The 16688-nt window shown below is 42.3% G+C and overlaps 2 protein-coding genes across 3 annotated transcripts in view; both read right to left on the bottom strand.

The window, feature by feature from the left end:
- Window positions 1-14022, bottom strand: part of LOC102197824 (glucosidase 2 subunit beta-like) — a 161475-nt gene extending 147453 nt beyond the window's left edge. Inside the window, exons 1-6 of one of the 2 annotated variants that reach the window (XM_005750377.2) lie at window positions 13454-14022; window positions 13004-13120; window positions 11311-11406; window positions 6681-6738; window positions 5636-5753; window positions 815-944 (exon numbers count right to left, since the gene is read on the bottom strand). In XM_005750377.2, the coding sequence (XP_005750434.1) occupies window positions 815-944; window positions 5636-5753; window positions 6681-6738; window positions 11311-11406; window positions 13004-13120; window positions 13454-13535 (601 nt within the window). In that variant the 5' untranslated portion in view covers window positions 13536-14022. The other variant, XM_005750379.1, reaches the window with a different exon arrangement.
- Window positions 14023-14174: 152 nt separating this feature from the next.
- Window positions 14175-15970, bottom strand: LOC102197354 (doublesex- and mab-3-related transcription factor A1). The gene is made up of 2 exons (XM_005750375.1): window positions 15312-15970; window positions 14175-15157 (listed from the first exon to the last, which is right to left on the bottom strand). Exons 1-2 carry the CDS (start codon window positions 15787-15789, stop codon window positions 14400-14402), a joined length of 1236 nt encoding a protein of 411 aa, XP_005750432.1. The 5' UTR covers window positions 15790-15970; the 3' UTR covers window positions 14175-14399.
- Between the last annotated feature and the right edge of the window lie 718 nt (window positions 15971-16688).

Here is a 16688-nt window from a genome sequence, read left to right as displayed (position 1 = left end):
TGCTCTGAGAAGCTCCAAAGTCAAATGACCTTTATTGCAATCAGAACTTTTATTTTGAACACACAAGGCAGAATCAATTACCAGCACTATACAATATCTAGGTGTGTGCTGTTTGATATATGGATGAGCAAAGAATAAGACAGAAGTTTAAAACATTAATAAATCCTATTTCTGTGTGTTATGAGGCATAACATGAAGGACTGTTTTAATATCTGTGCTGCAACAAGCTAGAAATCTAAAACTAAATCTAAAATTAAGCGAACTTAACCCAAACGGTCTCCATGCCCTGCCTTCCCAACACAGACTTAATGATTCTAAATCCACGTGGACTACAGAGCTAAAAACGACTGAGCCCGTTTCCCATCCAGCCTCACTACTTTCAGTACGTTCACATACACAAGTCTGAACGTCATTTAAATGCCGAGCCAGCTTGTGCTTGCAGTGATAAGGGAATTTTCCAGTGAGTCATAAGCAACTTCTCTCCGAAGGCTTGTGGAACCTAAAAAGAGAGCTGGGGGAAATGCAATATGCTGTTGCTCAGCAATCCTCTCCCAGTCCGCTTATTTCAACGACACAGGCATCTGTATTTAACCCTTCCAGCTCCTCCCTATCTTCTGCCATTTGTTATCCTGACCATGTGAGCTGAGGTTCTCAGGCCAATTTACTTTTGCTCAATGCAAGATCCAGCTGAAATGAAATGAAAGTTGCCCTGCAGCTGCTAAAATTGCCTAACTACTGTCCACAAACTGAAGCAATTTGGTGAAAGGAGCAAATAGATTTAAATGACTCCGATTAAAAATGGCACGATTCTTACCACCGTTCCCTGCTTCCAGTGCCTTTAATGTTTGCTCTTTGAGTCGGTCGGCTTCGTGTTTTTTCCTCCTGTGTTCCTCCAACTTGACCTGCAGGTCTTCTGCCACCTGCTGGAGCTCTCTGAGCTGGGCCTAATGAGATGAAATGAAAACAAAAAATAGAAAAAACATGGCCAACTTTGTCAAATTTATAGCTATTTATAACTATACCTTACAGTCAGCATGCAAGATAGCAGCAACAGTTTGGTCTTAAATCTGATTGATTACAATCTTGAATCTAACTGTGGGGGTTTTTTAATCAACGTCCTTTGGAAATATAACTTTCATGCAAGCTGCACTAGCCCAAAGAACATTAGCGTTCATATGTGATGTTCATAAATTTGGCTATTGTTCAGTTTAATAAGTCTTAAGTATTGGATAGTGGCTGCAGAAAGACAACGCACAGAAACAAGCCCAGAAAAGTAAAGCGACATTACAACATTTCGTATTAGGCTTGTACTGTTGTTACAGATTGGGACAACCTACACAGTACTGCCACACTTTTTAAAAAACAGAGACCGTTTCTTAAGTAATGTTAATTTCTCTGTCGTTTGGTTGGCTCATTACTTTATTATACAATGTTTCCAGATATCGACTCTAAACATTTTGGAAACAGGCTGTTTCTGTTTAACTCAACCACTCTCCCACTGAAAACGCTACGTCCAGATGAACAGACTCAACTTTTTGGTGCATGGAGCCAACAGTTGCAGTTTAAGGTGAAATGTTTCAGCAACTAACAGATGCGTTGGAATCAAATTTGACACGGACTTGAACGTCAACCACAGAGTGAGCATGAATAAGTTGTAATAATGTTGATGATCCACCGATGCATATCTAGCAGCATCATCGAATCAAAGTTTTATTTTGCTCAGCATTTCAAATACCTACAGAACTAATGAGAATGCCAACACCATCCATTTTTCGTGCTTAGTCCTTTAATGGTAGCATGGAAAATACAATTATAAACCTCCAGAGCAGTAAAACGAAGCCAACGCAGAAATGCCAAAAACCGCAGTTCATTGAATGGCCACTTGAGGGCATTTGAGTCAACCATCTTAAAAGCTTTAATAATGAAATACATATAGTACATATAGCCCTTTTGCTCTCTATAGCTAATTATAGTGTGACGTGTTAGAACTCAAATTCTATCGAGGCATCGAAATAGGATTTCACAAACCAGTGGTTAATGTCAGAGCAGCTGCTGTATGTCCATAAGAAAACCTCCCACCTGCTTGATAGCAGCATGTTAGCACTGTTGAAGCAAGCATGTGTGGATGTTGATGTTTAGCACTCAAAACCATTTCATTCCTGTGTACACTGTGATTATAGACACTAGCAGACTCGTGGCACTTTGTAAAGTTCTTCATCCCATATTTAGCTGATACATGTTTTGGAAGTATATGTTGACAGTCGCACATGAAACAAACGCACTAACCTAACATTGTATTTGCAGGCAGGTGATGAATGCATAAATCAAAAGAACTGGGATTTGTAATAAATCTTTTTGAAAACATATAAATGTTAATAATCACTATTCATGTGACTATGATCATGCAAAGTTTCACTGATATTGGCCCACCAGTTAAGGAGGCCACAGGCTACACGCAGACATATGCTAACATCATTATAATAACATTCTTAATGATAAACAAAGCACAGAGACTATTATTGAGAGATAAACTGACAGACAAACAGAAGCACGAGAATTTCCCTGTTCTCTCTTTCCGTTTCCTCGTCTAGCTCCGGAAGAGAACCAACCAACACCGTGTATTTACAAGAACTTGTACCGCAGCAGCCGGGCCTGCACAATGGACTATTTAAATCACTTGCATCAGGAGGTGTTGCTGTCGCACCAAATACGACAGCTTTTGACAACCAAGCGTAACCTATCATCACTCTCTGTAATGGACCAATTAATATGAAAGAGCAGCAGCTCCTTGTTCGCGTGCATGTGTGTGTGCACGTGTGTGTGTGTCAACTCTGCCTTCCAATCTGTCCTCAGAGACTCTCATAATGCAGTGATGGATTCTGCGAGGTTCAGCTAGGGATGACTACCTTTCTAGGCCATGCTGCTTGCTTAGACACCTTCAGCTTGCAGCGGTGATTTATGGGCGCCATTATGAGGAGTACAAGAACATATTTACTTGTGGAAAAAACACCCATAACATGCAAAAAGTTCTTCCATTGTGTAAGAAAAGAAGTAGAAAACACCAGAAACTAATATAAAGCTTCTCGCTGTTGCAAATTCTTCAAAGAATTAAAAACAAAAAAAGTAGAGAAAAGTGATTCTGAGGATAAGGAACGGCTGACGCTGCACTTCATTTCCTGCTTTAACATGTACTTTTAAGAGTGGGCCAATAAACAGCAAACATCGTGAAATGAGTTTTATTGAATACCAATTTGTATTCAATTAACAGCAGCATTCCCATTTCTGCTTGTTCTGTGGCACGTGAGGCTACAACGCCACGCTCAGCTTCTAATTTGATTTTTTTTTTTTGGTTAAAGTTTGATCGCAAGTGTTTTCTTTAACAGTTTCCTCTTGAACCACAGGAAGGGTTCATTTTTGAGTCATTGTGTAAGGTTTCCAACACGAGGCCCCGGAGGTAACCCTGCCATATCAACAGAGACACGCTGAGAAAAGAGGATCGCAAAGTGCGGCAGGGCTAGGAGGGCTGGGTGACACTTCAGCCTCGATCTGCCAATCAGCTGCCACCGAAAAGAACACGGAGAGGGGGGGGGGAGGAAAAGAAAGGAAAATAGAGCAGAGTGCAGGGTAAAAACCCAGGGATCACCAGCTGGCAAATCAGACATGTGTGAGCTCGCACATGTGAGTGTGATAAAAAGTGGCCTTCAGACAAATCTGTGCTGTAAACAAGTGGTTTCTTTCTCTTTTCTTTCCCTGACATCTTTTATAAGCACTGCAAGATTTAAACAGCTGTATCCTTCAAGATACCTTCGAAATGAATAATCAGGGCAGGAAATAACAAGGATTCATAGCAGCCCTGAAAAAAGTCAGAACAGTGTAAATGTGCTGCATCAACAAAGAGTCCAAAATCCAAATAATGATGATGAACAACACTCAGTTGCTGCCATTTCAATCGCTAATACACTTAAAGCTGTAGGTGCTGCAGTGTTGGAAAGTAACTTGTAGTTTCTAAAGGCCACTAATGCATTAAGTAATGAGACCACTGAAGCGTCCTCGGAGATCCGCAGCTGCCAAATTTACCATATAATTTGCACCAAACTCCAGGAGTCCGTCTCTAAATTGGCTCAGTGCTCGCTGAAGTAAATGTGCAAATGGAGAGGAAAAACGGTAAAGCAGTCGCTGCTCGACCCCAAGTTCTGCAAAGGAGTCAAAAAGAGAGAAAAAAAAGGCCTGATTGCTCACGTACTTGTTTACTGGTGCTGATTTACACCCAGCCATTTACTCCTTACTGCTTTAAAGCGACGGCAAATGAAGTATAGTCACAGCTGAATTCCTTAAGAGACACAATAAAATGCAAAGTAAGGTGGCAGGAGCAGAGTTTGATGATGTTTATGGGTTACAAATAACAGTACGAACTAGAATTCGAATCTGAGACGTGACGCATTATATAGCACAGTGATGTCTCTTGTGCTAAAACTGGAGGCCACTCAGCAGGAAATGACATGAATTGATCAACTAAAACGACACGATCCAAGTAACATAATGGAGGGAGGAAAATAGCAGGGCTTTTTTTTTTTGACAGCTAGGAAGCAGCGAGCTTCTTACTGTGATAAGGCAAAAAGTACCTGCACAGCAGGCTAAGGCTGGTGCTGGAAACTGGTGCTGGGAGCACAACAGACGCCTGTAGCAGCAGGTGCTGCGAACATGTATGATCAAAACGGCATCACAAGCTGCTCACTGCTCAATAGCAATGCTCTGAGCGCAGCATATATGAAAGCAAATTAACCTTTCCGTCAACTGTTAGTTAAAAAACGCTGTAGAAGCCACTGTATGGCAGCACACGCAGAACAACAGTTAACCAAGTGTCTTTATATCCTAACTACAAGCACTGTACATTTACCTTTAGTCCCCTAACCAGAACTGCTTTCCTGTACGATATAATCCACTAGCTTTTCTTATTAGAGCCACCACATTCATCTTAGCCAGCTGTTGGTTCAAAGCTTTACAAATGTGTCTCTAGACTCGTCTGAAGGTTCTCAGTCATCCAGGTCATCATAATCTATGGAGCTTGAAAAGAAAAGTGTCTACTCTTGTTTAAGTTTCCTTGAAGATGTTTCACCTCTCATCCAAGAAGCTTCTTCAGTTTTAAGAACAACTGGTGGAGAGTCGCAGATTTTAAGCCCTATGAGGGTCATAGACCCCCTATTGGACCCTGTAGACTCACGGTGGTGCTGAAGCCACCAGCTGGGGGCCTTCTTGTGTGCATGTGCAATTTCCCTCCAATCACTCCAGCAGTCCAAAGACATGCATGTTAGGTTAACAGGTGATTCTCCAATTCCACTTTGATGCTGAACTAGACAGGTGAGAGAAACCAACTCAGTGTAATGTTACCCTGCTGTATCACTAATTTAACTCTTTGCTTTGAGGAAGACTGCTTCAAACCTGTTAATCAGTTCTGTAATAGTTTTGTAACCTCTAAACTCGAAATCACAAAAGTTCTCCAAGTTTTCTCCTGACGTAGAGGCCGTGCTTAGACGACGACTTAGTTCCAGTGTGAACACGAACTGATCTACTTTTCGGGTGGTTTTCAAACACATGCCGTATAATAGCTGGAACTTCTACAAGAATTTTTTTTTACCTGTTTCTCCCTCCAGAGCAGCACTCCCTCCTCAATCAGCTGCTGCTTGAGTCGCAAACCTTCATCCAAGGTCCTCATCTGGCCCTCCACGTACGCCCTCTCTCTCTGTCCTAGATTCCTGGAGGAAAGGCGAGCGAGAGAAAGAGAGGAAGCACAGTCCCATCATTACTGAGAAAACGCCAGCCACTCCTGTTATGGTCACCGAGATGGCGCAATCCAATTTTTAAGGGCCTGCGATGCAGCAGGAATCCAAATGGGAAAATAGAAGAGTAAATAAGATGGGGGCCGATGCTCCGCGGCTCAGCTAAATTGTTTCTGAAGCCTGGCAAACACAATATGAGTGCGGACCTTGTGAAAACATAATGAGATACACTCTGCTTGTACGCGGCTTCGAGACGAATGGCGCGGTGAATGAAATAATAGAGGACTGTCAACAAAAGCAGTGGGTTAGCGACATATACACAGCGGGCTGCGTTTCTGCGCCGCAGCATCGTCCATCTTTGCAGCTCAGCTCAGAAAAACATGATAAATACATCGCGGCAGGAAAATGAATTCTTATAAACATCTGTATTCAGGGACCTTCCACCTTTGCGCCGTGTAATTTATAACTTATCTAAATTATCTCCCAGGAACAAAAAAGTCTCTCGGTGGTGGGAGCAGTTTAAAGCAAAAAGGAGGAGGAGGAAAAATTTGCAAGAAGGTCGTGAGTCACATTTGCATTTAACAGATGAACTCTTCAATACAATTTTGTGATGCACACACAGCCCTGAGTTTTTAAATCACAGTGACACCATGCCCCCTGGTGGCACAGTAACCGATTCACTGCAGAGTCCATCATACTGCTGCTATGATAAGCAGCTTTCTATTCAGATGATGGTGAATTCCCCTCAAAGATCTGTTTTATATCAGACCGCATGAATATCTTTTCACATTTGAATATTTGTTTTTAAATAACTGGACCCTCTGGCGTCTGGCGACATATTTCGAGTCAAACTGCACACGTGTTAATACATAAATACCGAATCTCAATTTTGAATCGACTGACCAGCAAGTGTTCTGGCAGCGAGTGTGGCTGTTGTATTCATCGGAAGCATCGCAGCAATCTGGCAAAGACACACAGGAGAAACCAATCCAATGCACACAGACCAAAACAGGAAAAGCATACCACATTGTCAGAACGGAGATGTTTACAATGTCTCACTCAATTACTACACAACAGATCAAAGTTTGTTTGTTTTTTAAACTCATACACAACAAAAAAAATACAAGATGCTTTCTGCAAAAGCAATATTTTGCTTTCCCACATATAATACAGTTTTTTTCATTAAAACGATAACAAACAATAAACACAAATATGCTACAGGAAAACTGAGCTGAAACTTTAAGCCAATGAATTCTTGTAGTGAGTCAAGAGAAACTTCGACGGCATCTTTAACACAACCTGAACCGTCTTTAGCAGCTTTCTTGGAATTTCTTTAAGTAGTCTTCAGGAATAGTTCTCTAGACCTCTTAAAGGACATTCAAAGCTCGTTGGATGTTGGCTGCTGTTTATTCTGTTTTCTGATCCCACTCTTCTTCAATAATGTTGAGCTCCAGACTCTGGGGAGGCCAATCCATGACTCGTTTTACTGCATTGGCAGCACGTTTGGGATCGTTGTCATGCTCAAATATGAAGCTGACTTGTTCAGATGGTATTGCACAGTGAATCAACATCTGATGATACTTTTCTGTGTTCATAATACCATCGATTTTGATCCCCAACAAAACTGGCTGAAATACAGCCCATAACAGAGCCTGCACTAAGTTTTACAGACAAACACTCACTATTATACCAATTATTCAATTGACCTCTTCTGTACATACTGGAGGACAGAAGACTTCTGCACAGTACTGTAGCTTAGCACAGCACTAAGGCTAGAAACCATGGTGATGTATCCACTGTGACATCTGACAGCGCTTTGTGAAGCTCAGGTTTAAAGCTGTTGGGGGGTTTTTTGGAACCAGAAGTGACCATGGCTGAAAACGCTGGTTAGAAAAGTGCATCAGCTCAGTGTATGGGTGCAGCGCAGACACTGCTAAGCAACATAAAAATAAAATAGAATTTCACTTGCTGAAGCACAGACATCTTGGATAGGCTGTCAGTTCAATTAACGACACAGCAATGCATGTTATTGGATAATATAGCTCAGACAACTCCAGTAATAGAGCTCCAAAAAGCACCAGCACCATAAATGTGGTTGAAAGGTCAAGTTCAGCGACTTCAATTGGGTGTAGATTATGTTTATGGAGCAAAACTTTTTTTCTACCAGCATGTAAATATGATTTTTCTTTCTTGCTTAAGTACAGTTGCCTATTTTAACATGAGACTGTTTCAAGAGTGACTTCATTTTGGATACAGCCCCATGTGGTGCCTTGAGGATTGCAGGTTTTTGCCACCACTAACTCAAAGAAGTGTATCTCCCAGAGTGTCAGACAACGCAATATCACGAGTCAATATTAGCTCTTTGCCTTTATATAAGCATCAGCATTTGACACAAAATTCGGATTTAAAAAGTAAAGAAGAAATGCCCTTCAACAATGTTACAAGGGTTGCAGTTGCATAGCTTATCCACAAGAGGGCACCTCCGGAACTTTTCTATAGGCAAGACCAAAAACAATCAGACGATCCCAGCAAAGACGAGCAGTGCAACGGAATATCGCTACATATAACAATGTGCTATTGTTATGTGTAATTATATTGTTACATTTATTGTGTGTGAAAGAAAAAAAAAATTAACCAGTGCATCAAAATATCGGATTTTTAAATCACCAAATATCGGTGCGCTTTTTAAAAATCCCATATCAGTCGTGCTCTATCAGATTATCCTTTAAAACTTCAACATACTGCATAAAACAAAACATTTCTGTTTAATGACAGTAATAATAATAATAAAGTATCGACGTCTGAGCTGAAGCCGGATGATTCACATTAGCAGCTGTTGCAATGTTTTTCTCGGTTTCCATCATTCTGCAGCTTGTGTTGTGTTTTGAGGCAGTTGAATATGACAGTTGTGTTGCTTTGCAGTAATGGCCTTTTATCTACAGTATATCACTGCGGTCAAGTGCATTTGGGAAAGCTCGTGCTGTGCGGTGCAGGGAACAGCTGTGATTGGCATAAGCAGGCAGGTCATCAAGCGATGATTTAGGGAGCGCTTTCCTGGCGTTTGCTTTGTGTTCTTCTGGTCGAGCACACATTTACAGCATCGTGTGTATTTAATCACGAGAAGCCACACGATTAAAATTTAATTAATTATGCTGACAAATGTATATTCTCTTTCATGTTGAGCTACCCAGGAAATCTTCGTCCTTAAAGTTGAAGATTAAATCTTTAGGTCTGCGTGACATCTCTCTGCGCCTCGAAGAAGGTCTCTTGATTTCAGCCACTTATAACATCAGCTGCATGGTGTTTTGTAAGTGCTCAGATCTGGCTCTTTCTCTGATGTTTCACCCAAGAGAGTGGGCACAGTGTGAAATCTCTCAATTATCCAGAACCCCATTGGTGACCCATCGAAAGAGAGCATTACAGTCCAAAAAGGGAAGCCAATGAATGTCTCTGAACAACCAGTCAAAGAGGAAAAGCGATGATGAATTAGCTATTAAGTGGCTCCATTCAAAGCAGAGAAGGTATGAGAAGAAGACAAGTGGGAGCAGAATAAAAGGAAAGAGGAAGGGTGAGGGTGGCTTTGGGAAATATTCTCCTGCCGCTCTATCATGCTTCATTCCTTCAGATTTATTTCCTGCGATGGTTACATGCCGTCTATTGCTACTGCTGCAGAACGAGCTGGTGACAGAGCAGAGATGTCAGCAGCAGAATGTATTGAATTTATCCAAAGTGGCGAGCTACTGGAGAACAAAAGTGGAAAAGAAAGGGAGGCTGAAAAACTACCTGATTAGGCAGCGCATGTGGCAAGAAAGAATGGAAGAAAGCCTTGAGAATAATAGAAGCAGGATGTTTTTCAAGGAAAGCTGAGCGAGGGAAGTGACTGTATGGACGCATCTGCATTTGTGTGAAGGCAGCCATGTTCTGTTTGTTGAAGCTACATCGTTTGTTTGGGCTACAAAAAAGACTGAGAGTGCGTATATCCACATGCCAGCATCTGCACATCGAGCAAAACATAAATTCCTGCCCGTGTCTGCAAAATGCACAAGAGGGAAAGTAAACAACAAGTTTTTACTCGGTAAAATCAGGACTTTAAGTTATTTTGATGAAGACCTGACAGCGTGTTTATGATTACGTGGTTGTGATGCTATTGCATTAACAAAATACACAAAGAGACGTAGAAAAAAAACTTGAGAGATAACTCATATCTCTCTCGTGGCTCAAGAGTTGGGAGTTCGCCTTGTAATCGGAAGGTTGCCGGTTCGAGACCCGGCTTGGTCAGTCTCAGTCGTTGTGTCCTTGGGCAAGACACTTCACCCGTTGCCTACTGGTGGTGGTCAGAGGGCCCGGTGGCGCCAGTGTCCGGCAACCACGCCTCTGTCAGTGCGCCCCAGGGTGGCTGTGGCTACAACGTAGCTTGCTATCACGAGTGTGTGAATGTGTGGATGACTGGATGTGTAAAGCGCTTTGGGGTCCTTAGGGACTAGTAAAGCGCTATACACATACAGGCCATTTACCATTACTTTGGTGCCAATAACAATGCTAAGTTTTAGGGAGTTAAAAAAAAGTCTATCTATGATTTTTCAAATTGGACAGACTTCAGCCCAAACCCACCAGGGACCAACAGTCAGGTAAGTGGAAGACCACAGCTGGATGGTAAACAGACTAATAGAGAGATGTCCTTTCTAACAACACATCAGAGAGCAACTTGCCCAAGGACACTTTGACATGCAGACTGGAGCAGCCAGGGATCAAACCACTAACCTTCTTATTAGTAGATGACCTTCTGTAACACTGATATATCACCCAAACTCACTAACATCAGCCATGTATCAGTAAATAAGAGGAATTTAATGATGGAGGTTGCCAACATTTATCTGTTGTATTCACAGCTCGACCGTGTTTTTGAGACCGATATTTTGTGATATGAAAATCCGATATTCCAATTTTTTTTCTTTCAGACATATAAAAACATAACGAGATTTCGCTGTTTGTTTTGTTCAGTTATGTACTTACCTGTTTCCCCCTCAGCATAGTGTTTGTGTCTGAGGCATGCTAAAGTTGCACAGTGCCCTCTGGTGGATAAACTATGTAACATCAACATTCATAACATGCCTGAAGGGCGTTTCTCCCATCTGTTCTTTACTGTTTTAATTTTCATTCATCATCTATTTTAAATGCCTAAAGTGATCAACGACAAATAGAGAATATCAGCCTGACAATAAATCAGTCAGGCTTTATTCTCCTCAGCTATAATATGTCCAACATGTGAAAATAAAACTATTAACATATCTTCATAACCAAACAACAGATACATTAATACTGATATACAGTATCTGTGATAGGACAATGTTCCCTGTGCTCTATGACGGCTGTAGGCTTTAATCTATGAATACCTGCCAAGTTACTCAACCCGCCTCTGCAGTAGTTTCCACTCAGCGGGGATTTCCAGGACCGCAAGTTGCCCTGCTGACATCCAAACAGAAAAGGCGGCTACCAGCCGACAGTAAGACACAATATTAAACCACAGCCTTACCACAGATGCCATCATTGACTCTGGATGATGGGATGTAGTGCGGGCGAAAACCCAGATTGGTGCAGTAGAATCGGCCATGAGGACAGGCTGAAGTGCCTACATGGAGCAAGGAAAACTGGTCAGCACTGCATGTGCAGAAACAAATGAATTTACCTTAAACTGTTCACAACGCTTGCAAAGACATTAGCCACTGCACCTGATTACTGTTTCTAAAAATTCAAACTTTTAAACATTTATTTGTATTCTTGATGGGTTTTTTTTTTTTGTTTTTAATCATTATTTTGTGTGTGTGTCTTTTTAAAATTTCAAAATCTGGTTAGTGTTGGCAGAGGTTAGCCGCAGCCCTGTGCCCCACATACAAACTGTAAATGATGTGTGACTTTGATTTAAAGCATAACGATAAAAGCCACAACTGCATAATGAAATCGGGGATGTGTCTCCTCTGTCTTTTCCCGTTTATGCTACACAAGAGAAAATGCCATCTATCTGTTAATATTTAAACCCTGCAAAATATCCAGTAACTATGTTTGCTAAGGAGGGTATGGTAGAGTTTGCATATCACGATAGCTTGAAAAGTTTTGAGATAATTCTGAAAAAACTTTGTAGCTGTGTAGGGCAGGGTCATGTTAACAATCTATTAAAACTTGGTTTACGTCCACCAAAGTCTTCAAGATCAATTTAATGATTTATTGGTCGAAAACTGAAAGAAGAAAAATATATAACCTACAAACTATGATTCTTCAAGAGTGCTGGGTGTTGTCGGCATATAAAGTAGGATTTAACAATTTAAAATATAATGTCACATTTGATCTCTGACCTCTCCTTCAAAGGTTAGTAGATTAATCTGCAGGTGAAGTGATAATAATGCTATATAAAGCTATTTAAAATAACAATACGTTTTCAGACTGACAAAAACATGTTGCCAAGAGATGCTATTTGACTTTAGCTGAATTAATTTATTCTTACTTTTCCATTTACATCACAATAATAGATTGTAATTATGTAGATTGTAATCATTAAATACATAACAATTTGACTACATTACAATGTATAATTTTTATTTTTTTAGGGGGGAGGGGGGAGGCTTTTGACACTTGATATTTATTATTCAACAAATTTCACTAAACAATGGCATAAAGGCTGCACACGTCCTGTGGGCATATACATTTTTAAAAAGTATTGCAATCAAAATTGCGCTAAGCATATTAAAATGGGTTTCAGCAGGGCAAACAACAAAAGCCTGCACTTTGCACTTGCTTTTACTTAACTACAGACTTCTAGAAATATGTTTAAAAATAACAAAGAAAACAATATGAATATGTACAAAATACAAAGTAAATACTTCCCAGAGAGTGAGCTGCCTTGGTGGGGGTTCTTGTTCTCATGGCTTCTTGTTTACATGGTTTATTGTTTTGTCCACGCAGTGCATGTCTTCGGTATTGACAGTCTGTTTTTGTTGTGTACAGTTTTTCCCCTCACACTTCCCAGGATGTAAACGCATGCACTTTTAAAATCGGCGTCTGCTTTGTGCAGATCAGCTGCATGTGTTTTGCCCCCCAAAACACATGCAGCTGATCTGAGCGCAGAAAACTTCAAAAGTCTTTAAAGTAAAACACTGATTTTCCAACAGAGTCACAGTGACCAGACATACTGACAGACAGAGGCCCGCTGGCCCCACTGATTAACCTTTTACCTGGTTCATCTGAGCCATCTTCACAGTCGCAGTAATCGTCGTTCACCTGCTCAAATGGGATCATTCTCGACCCATCTATGCACAGAAACGACTTCCTCTCCCTGTAGAACCTTTTATCTGTTACAAAATAAAAGCAAACGCCCACTTTTGTAATCGCTGCTGGCTCTGAGGTGCAACCAGAATTGTAGCCAAACATTGTGCATCAGTGTGAGCGCTTATAGTGTCTTAGCACGGATCCTCTGGGGAGGGTAAAACAGCAGGTTTGTGTTGTGTTGCTACTACACACTCATGTTGTGTACCATTATTATGCTGTGTACTCCGTTATCACAGCTTGTAACGTGCTGCCTGCGTCTGAAACCAGGAGCTGCCAAAGCTTCAGCACCATGTAGCTGTTTCTGTATATATTTTAGCTTCCAGCTAGGTAGCTGCCAAAGGGAAGAATGGACTTACAGGACGAGGATATTCCTCTTACTTTCCGCGAGTCCACATAACCACACCAAAACACAGCAGCGACAATAATGTAGACACGCATGTCAGCGCCTCCTGCCTCATAAAATCCCGCTCAAGGCTGTTTCAAACACTGCACCGCCAGCATCTCAAACTGCCGTGTCCCGACTTCCTGAAACACGCGGTCTCGTGGCGCTTCTGAGGCTTTCTATTGGTTTCTAGTTTAAGGTTCGTGTGATCATCCACCGACCAATCGCAGGGGAGAACGGCAGCTGAGGCGAAAAAGAGGACGAATTTGATTAAGATTTCCTGCACTTACGGCTTTATTTACATTTTAGAAATGGGAGTATAAAGTTGAAGCACTTTATTTAAGTGTAGCCTTTTTTAAGAGAGCCAGCAGACATCTTTTGTAGTCAGCTGGAGCTCCTTCACAAGCACAGACATCACCAAGGTCACTTTCACATATAACATATTTACGACTACTGCACTTAAATAAGCCTGAACTAAAATGTGTGAAACGAAACAGGAAAAAAAAAGATAGTAGATTTCCTTCCTCCCCTCCTAGTGTTTAAAAAAAAAAAAAAAAAGGAAGAGAAAGAAACAGAAGACTTATCGTGGGACAAAGTCCGGTTTTTGTTAGTTTTGAGTGCTACACATGCAGTTGTTTTTCCCTTTTCTTTTTTTATCCGCTAAAATACAAACAAAAAACACATCGACAAAAGACTCACTTCATCATTTTATATATCTGCACGAAATGAATACAAAATGTGTAAAACGAGAAAAGATAACTCTTCATAATAAACAATCTGCAAAATTTACATTAAGAAAAAAAGCATTAAGTCGTCAGATTTTAGTACACCATTGTGGTTCGAGGCACTTGAAAAGCGGTTATTTAAAAGCTACAGTTAACTTTTTTTATTATTATTATTTATTTCCATGTGTCCCTTTTTTATTTGGTCTCGCTGTTTAGCCGTGTGTACAGGCCTGCATTGCATAGAGACTCCTTGCTTTGGATGTAAGACAGGTCTCGGATCATGCCGGGGAGGGAATAAGAGTCCAAGGGTGGACGCAGTGGGAACACTGGCATCAGTCCTGATGTCATGTATGGAGACATGAAGCCTGCCATGCCGCCGTTAGCGGAGGGATAGGCCAGCCGCAGGGGGCTGACGCCCAGGCGAGGGCTGAGGCCGTACAGGCTGTCTCCCCCTGGGGACGCGGGTATGTGCAGCGGGGAGAAAGCAGACTTGGCCCCCAGAGCACCGAGCCCTCCGGGCAGTCCCGCAGAAGGCCTGCGCGCGCTGTCAGCGTCAATTTTGTTCTCTTTGGAGTTCAACGCCAGCTCAATGGATTTGACAATGTCACCTTTGCACGTTCTCACCATAGACTCCAGAGTGTCCCGTTTCTGATGGGGGAAGATCTTAGCCATGATGTCGGTGGGGTCACGGTCCGGGCTCAGATACTCATTGGGCTTCTCCGACTCGCTCCCCGACTCTGGATCCGAGGAGGGAAGTGACCTCTGCGGGCTCTCTGTGTGGTCTGAGCGGTGATCCATCGCAGGGGATTGACTTCCGCCGCTGTCCTTGCTGGAAGACAGCTCTTTCTTGTCACTTGGAGAGGGCAGCCGTGGAGAATGGGGTGCAAACAGGGGTCGGCCCATGAATCCGTTGTAAAAGTTGTATTTGCGTAATTTGTCCTCTGAAACTGTAACTAAGGGTGAAAGAAAAGGGACAACAGCTTTTAAATTAAATGCGCACGGGGTAATCAAAGTTCACCAAAGCTGCAGAGGAACCAAAAAGAAGAACATTGTTGTGTATTAAAATAGTTATGAAGACAAAGTATACAGTCTCACATTTCAACTCACCGTCTTTCTGATTCTCACTCCCAAAAACATCGAAACAGGGAGCTGCAGGAGTACTGCTGGCAGATACGGGTACCCCGGCGCTAATGGACGATCTCTGAGGGATCCCCGCTTCCCCTCCGATCCCAGTGCAGGGGTACAAGAGCCGAAGATCCCGGGCCTCGCTCTCTTCCTGAGCCTGCTGCCTCCTCAACGCCACCTGCGCGGCCATCACCCGCTGCCTCTCTGCAATCAGTGTGCACTTTGCGCACACGCAGTCTCTCCAGCGACAAAACCGCTTGTGGCCTTTGAGCGCAGAGACCACGCCGTGGTTCCTGCACCTGGCACACTTCGGGGTTCGGGGGTATCCCCTCTCCAGCGTGGGGTTGCAAGCCTGGAGGAAGAGAGGCGGAGGACGCAGAAGGGAAGGGGGTACCGGCAGGCTACCGAGCGGGCCGGAGGTATGATCGGTCAGACCAAGGGGTCGAATCCTATTTTCCATCGCTCAGAGGAGAGGGTTAAAAAAAAAAGTCTACGAGTCCTGCAAAACTGTTTATGGTGAAATCATTAAGGTGTTTTGGACTTCTCTGAGCGACTGGTGTCTCTGTAATGCGCCAGCACGCTGAACCTGCGCGCCTTAAGTGTCTCCTCGCCAGGTGGTTTGAGTTGAAACACAACACCTTCGTCACACCCCTTTCCGCTCAAGCCTCTTAATGCCCTATCATGTTTATTTGCATCCCGGATGAATGGGCGGGGGTCTAATCTGCGACTACATGCGGCCATAGAGTGAAAGGACAAATAAAATTTCAATAAAAACTTGAAGCTTATCAAGACCAGATTAAAAAAAACCTCTCTTTTTGGAAATAAAATCAAAACTGCGCTCTGTTTGAAATGACATGCAAATTCGCACATACGTTATAATAACATAAAGTAGTAGGCACAGAAGGTGGATCGAACAAGGCCAGCGTGTTACAAAACAAGCATTATTAGAAAATAAGAAGAAAAACATGTTGCCTCAGGCCAGCTTCCATTCGGTTGCCCTAATGTGTGATGAATATTCACTATTAGGATGTCCCCCCCAACACAACAATGGGCCTAATAGCCACAAAAGAAACAGGTAATTATCTGCTTGGTTGTTCTGTTGAACAAATTACTCTGACAAAAGACCCATCTGTCAACAAACACCCAGCGAGATTGGCGAATACCTAATCACACCTTGTCACATGTTTCATTCATTTCCCTGCATTCAAACAGGATCCGGTTACACGCACCAGATTGCTTTGCCGTTATGACAAGAGAAGCAACTTGAGCATAATGTGACAAGCGCAGTGTCAGTCACCAAGGGCAACGCCACGAGGAAAAAAATATCGTTAGGCAGAAATTAGCAAATATGTGTGTGTG

Source organism: Pundamilia nyererei, unplaced genomic scaffold (assembly GCF_000239375.1).
Source record: "Pundamilia nyererei isolate P.nyererei 1_Seehausen unplaced genomic scaffold, PunNye1.0 scaffold00271, whole genome shotgun sequence".
NCBI classification, from domain to species: domain Eukaryota; kingdom Metazoa; phylum Chordata; class Actinopteri; order Cichliformes; family Cichlidae; genus Pundamilia; species Pundamilia nyererei.
The sequence above is the reverse complement of the archived record's forward strand: the minus strand, read 5'-3'. Positions and strand labels throughout refer to the sequence as shown.

Coding starts and splice junctions, on each gene's coding strand:
- LOC102197354 (XM_005750375.1), bottom strand. CDS start 15,789: ATGGAAAATAGGATTCGACCCCTTGGTCTGACCGATCATACCTCCGGC. Junction 15,158..15,311: donor GAGTGAGAATCAGAAAGACG/GTGAGTTGAAAT, acceptor TTTCACCCTTAG/TTACAGTTTCAGAGGACAAA.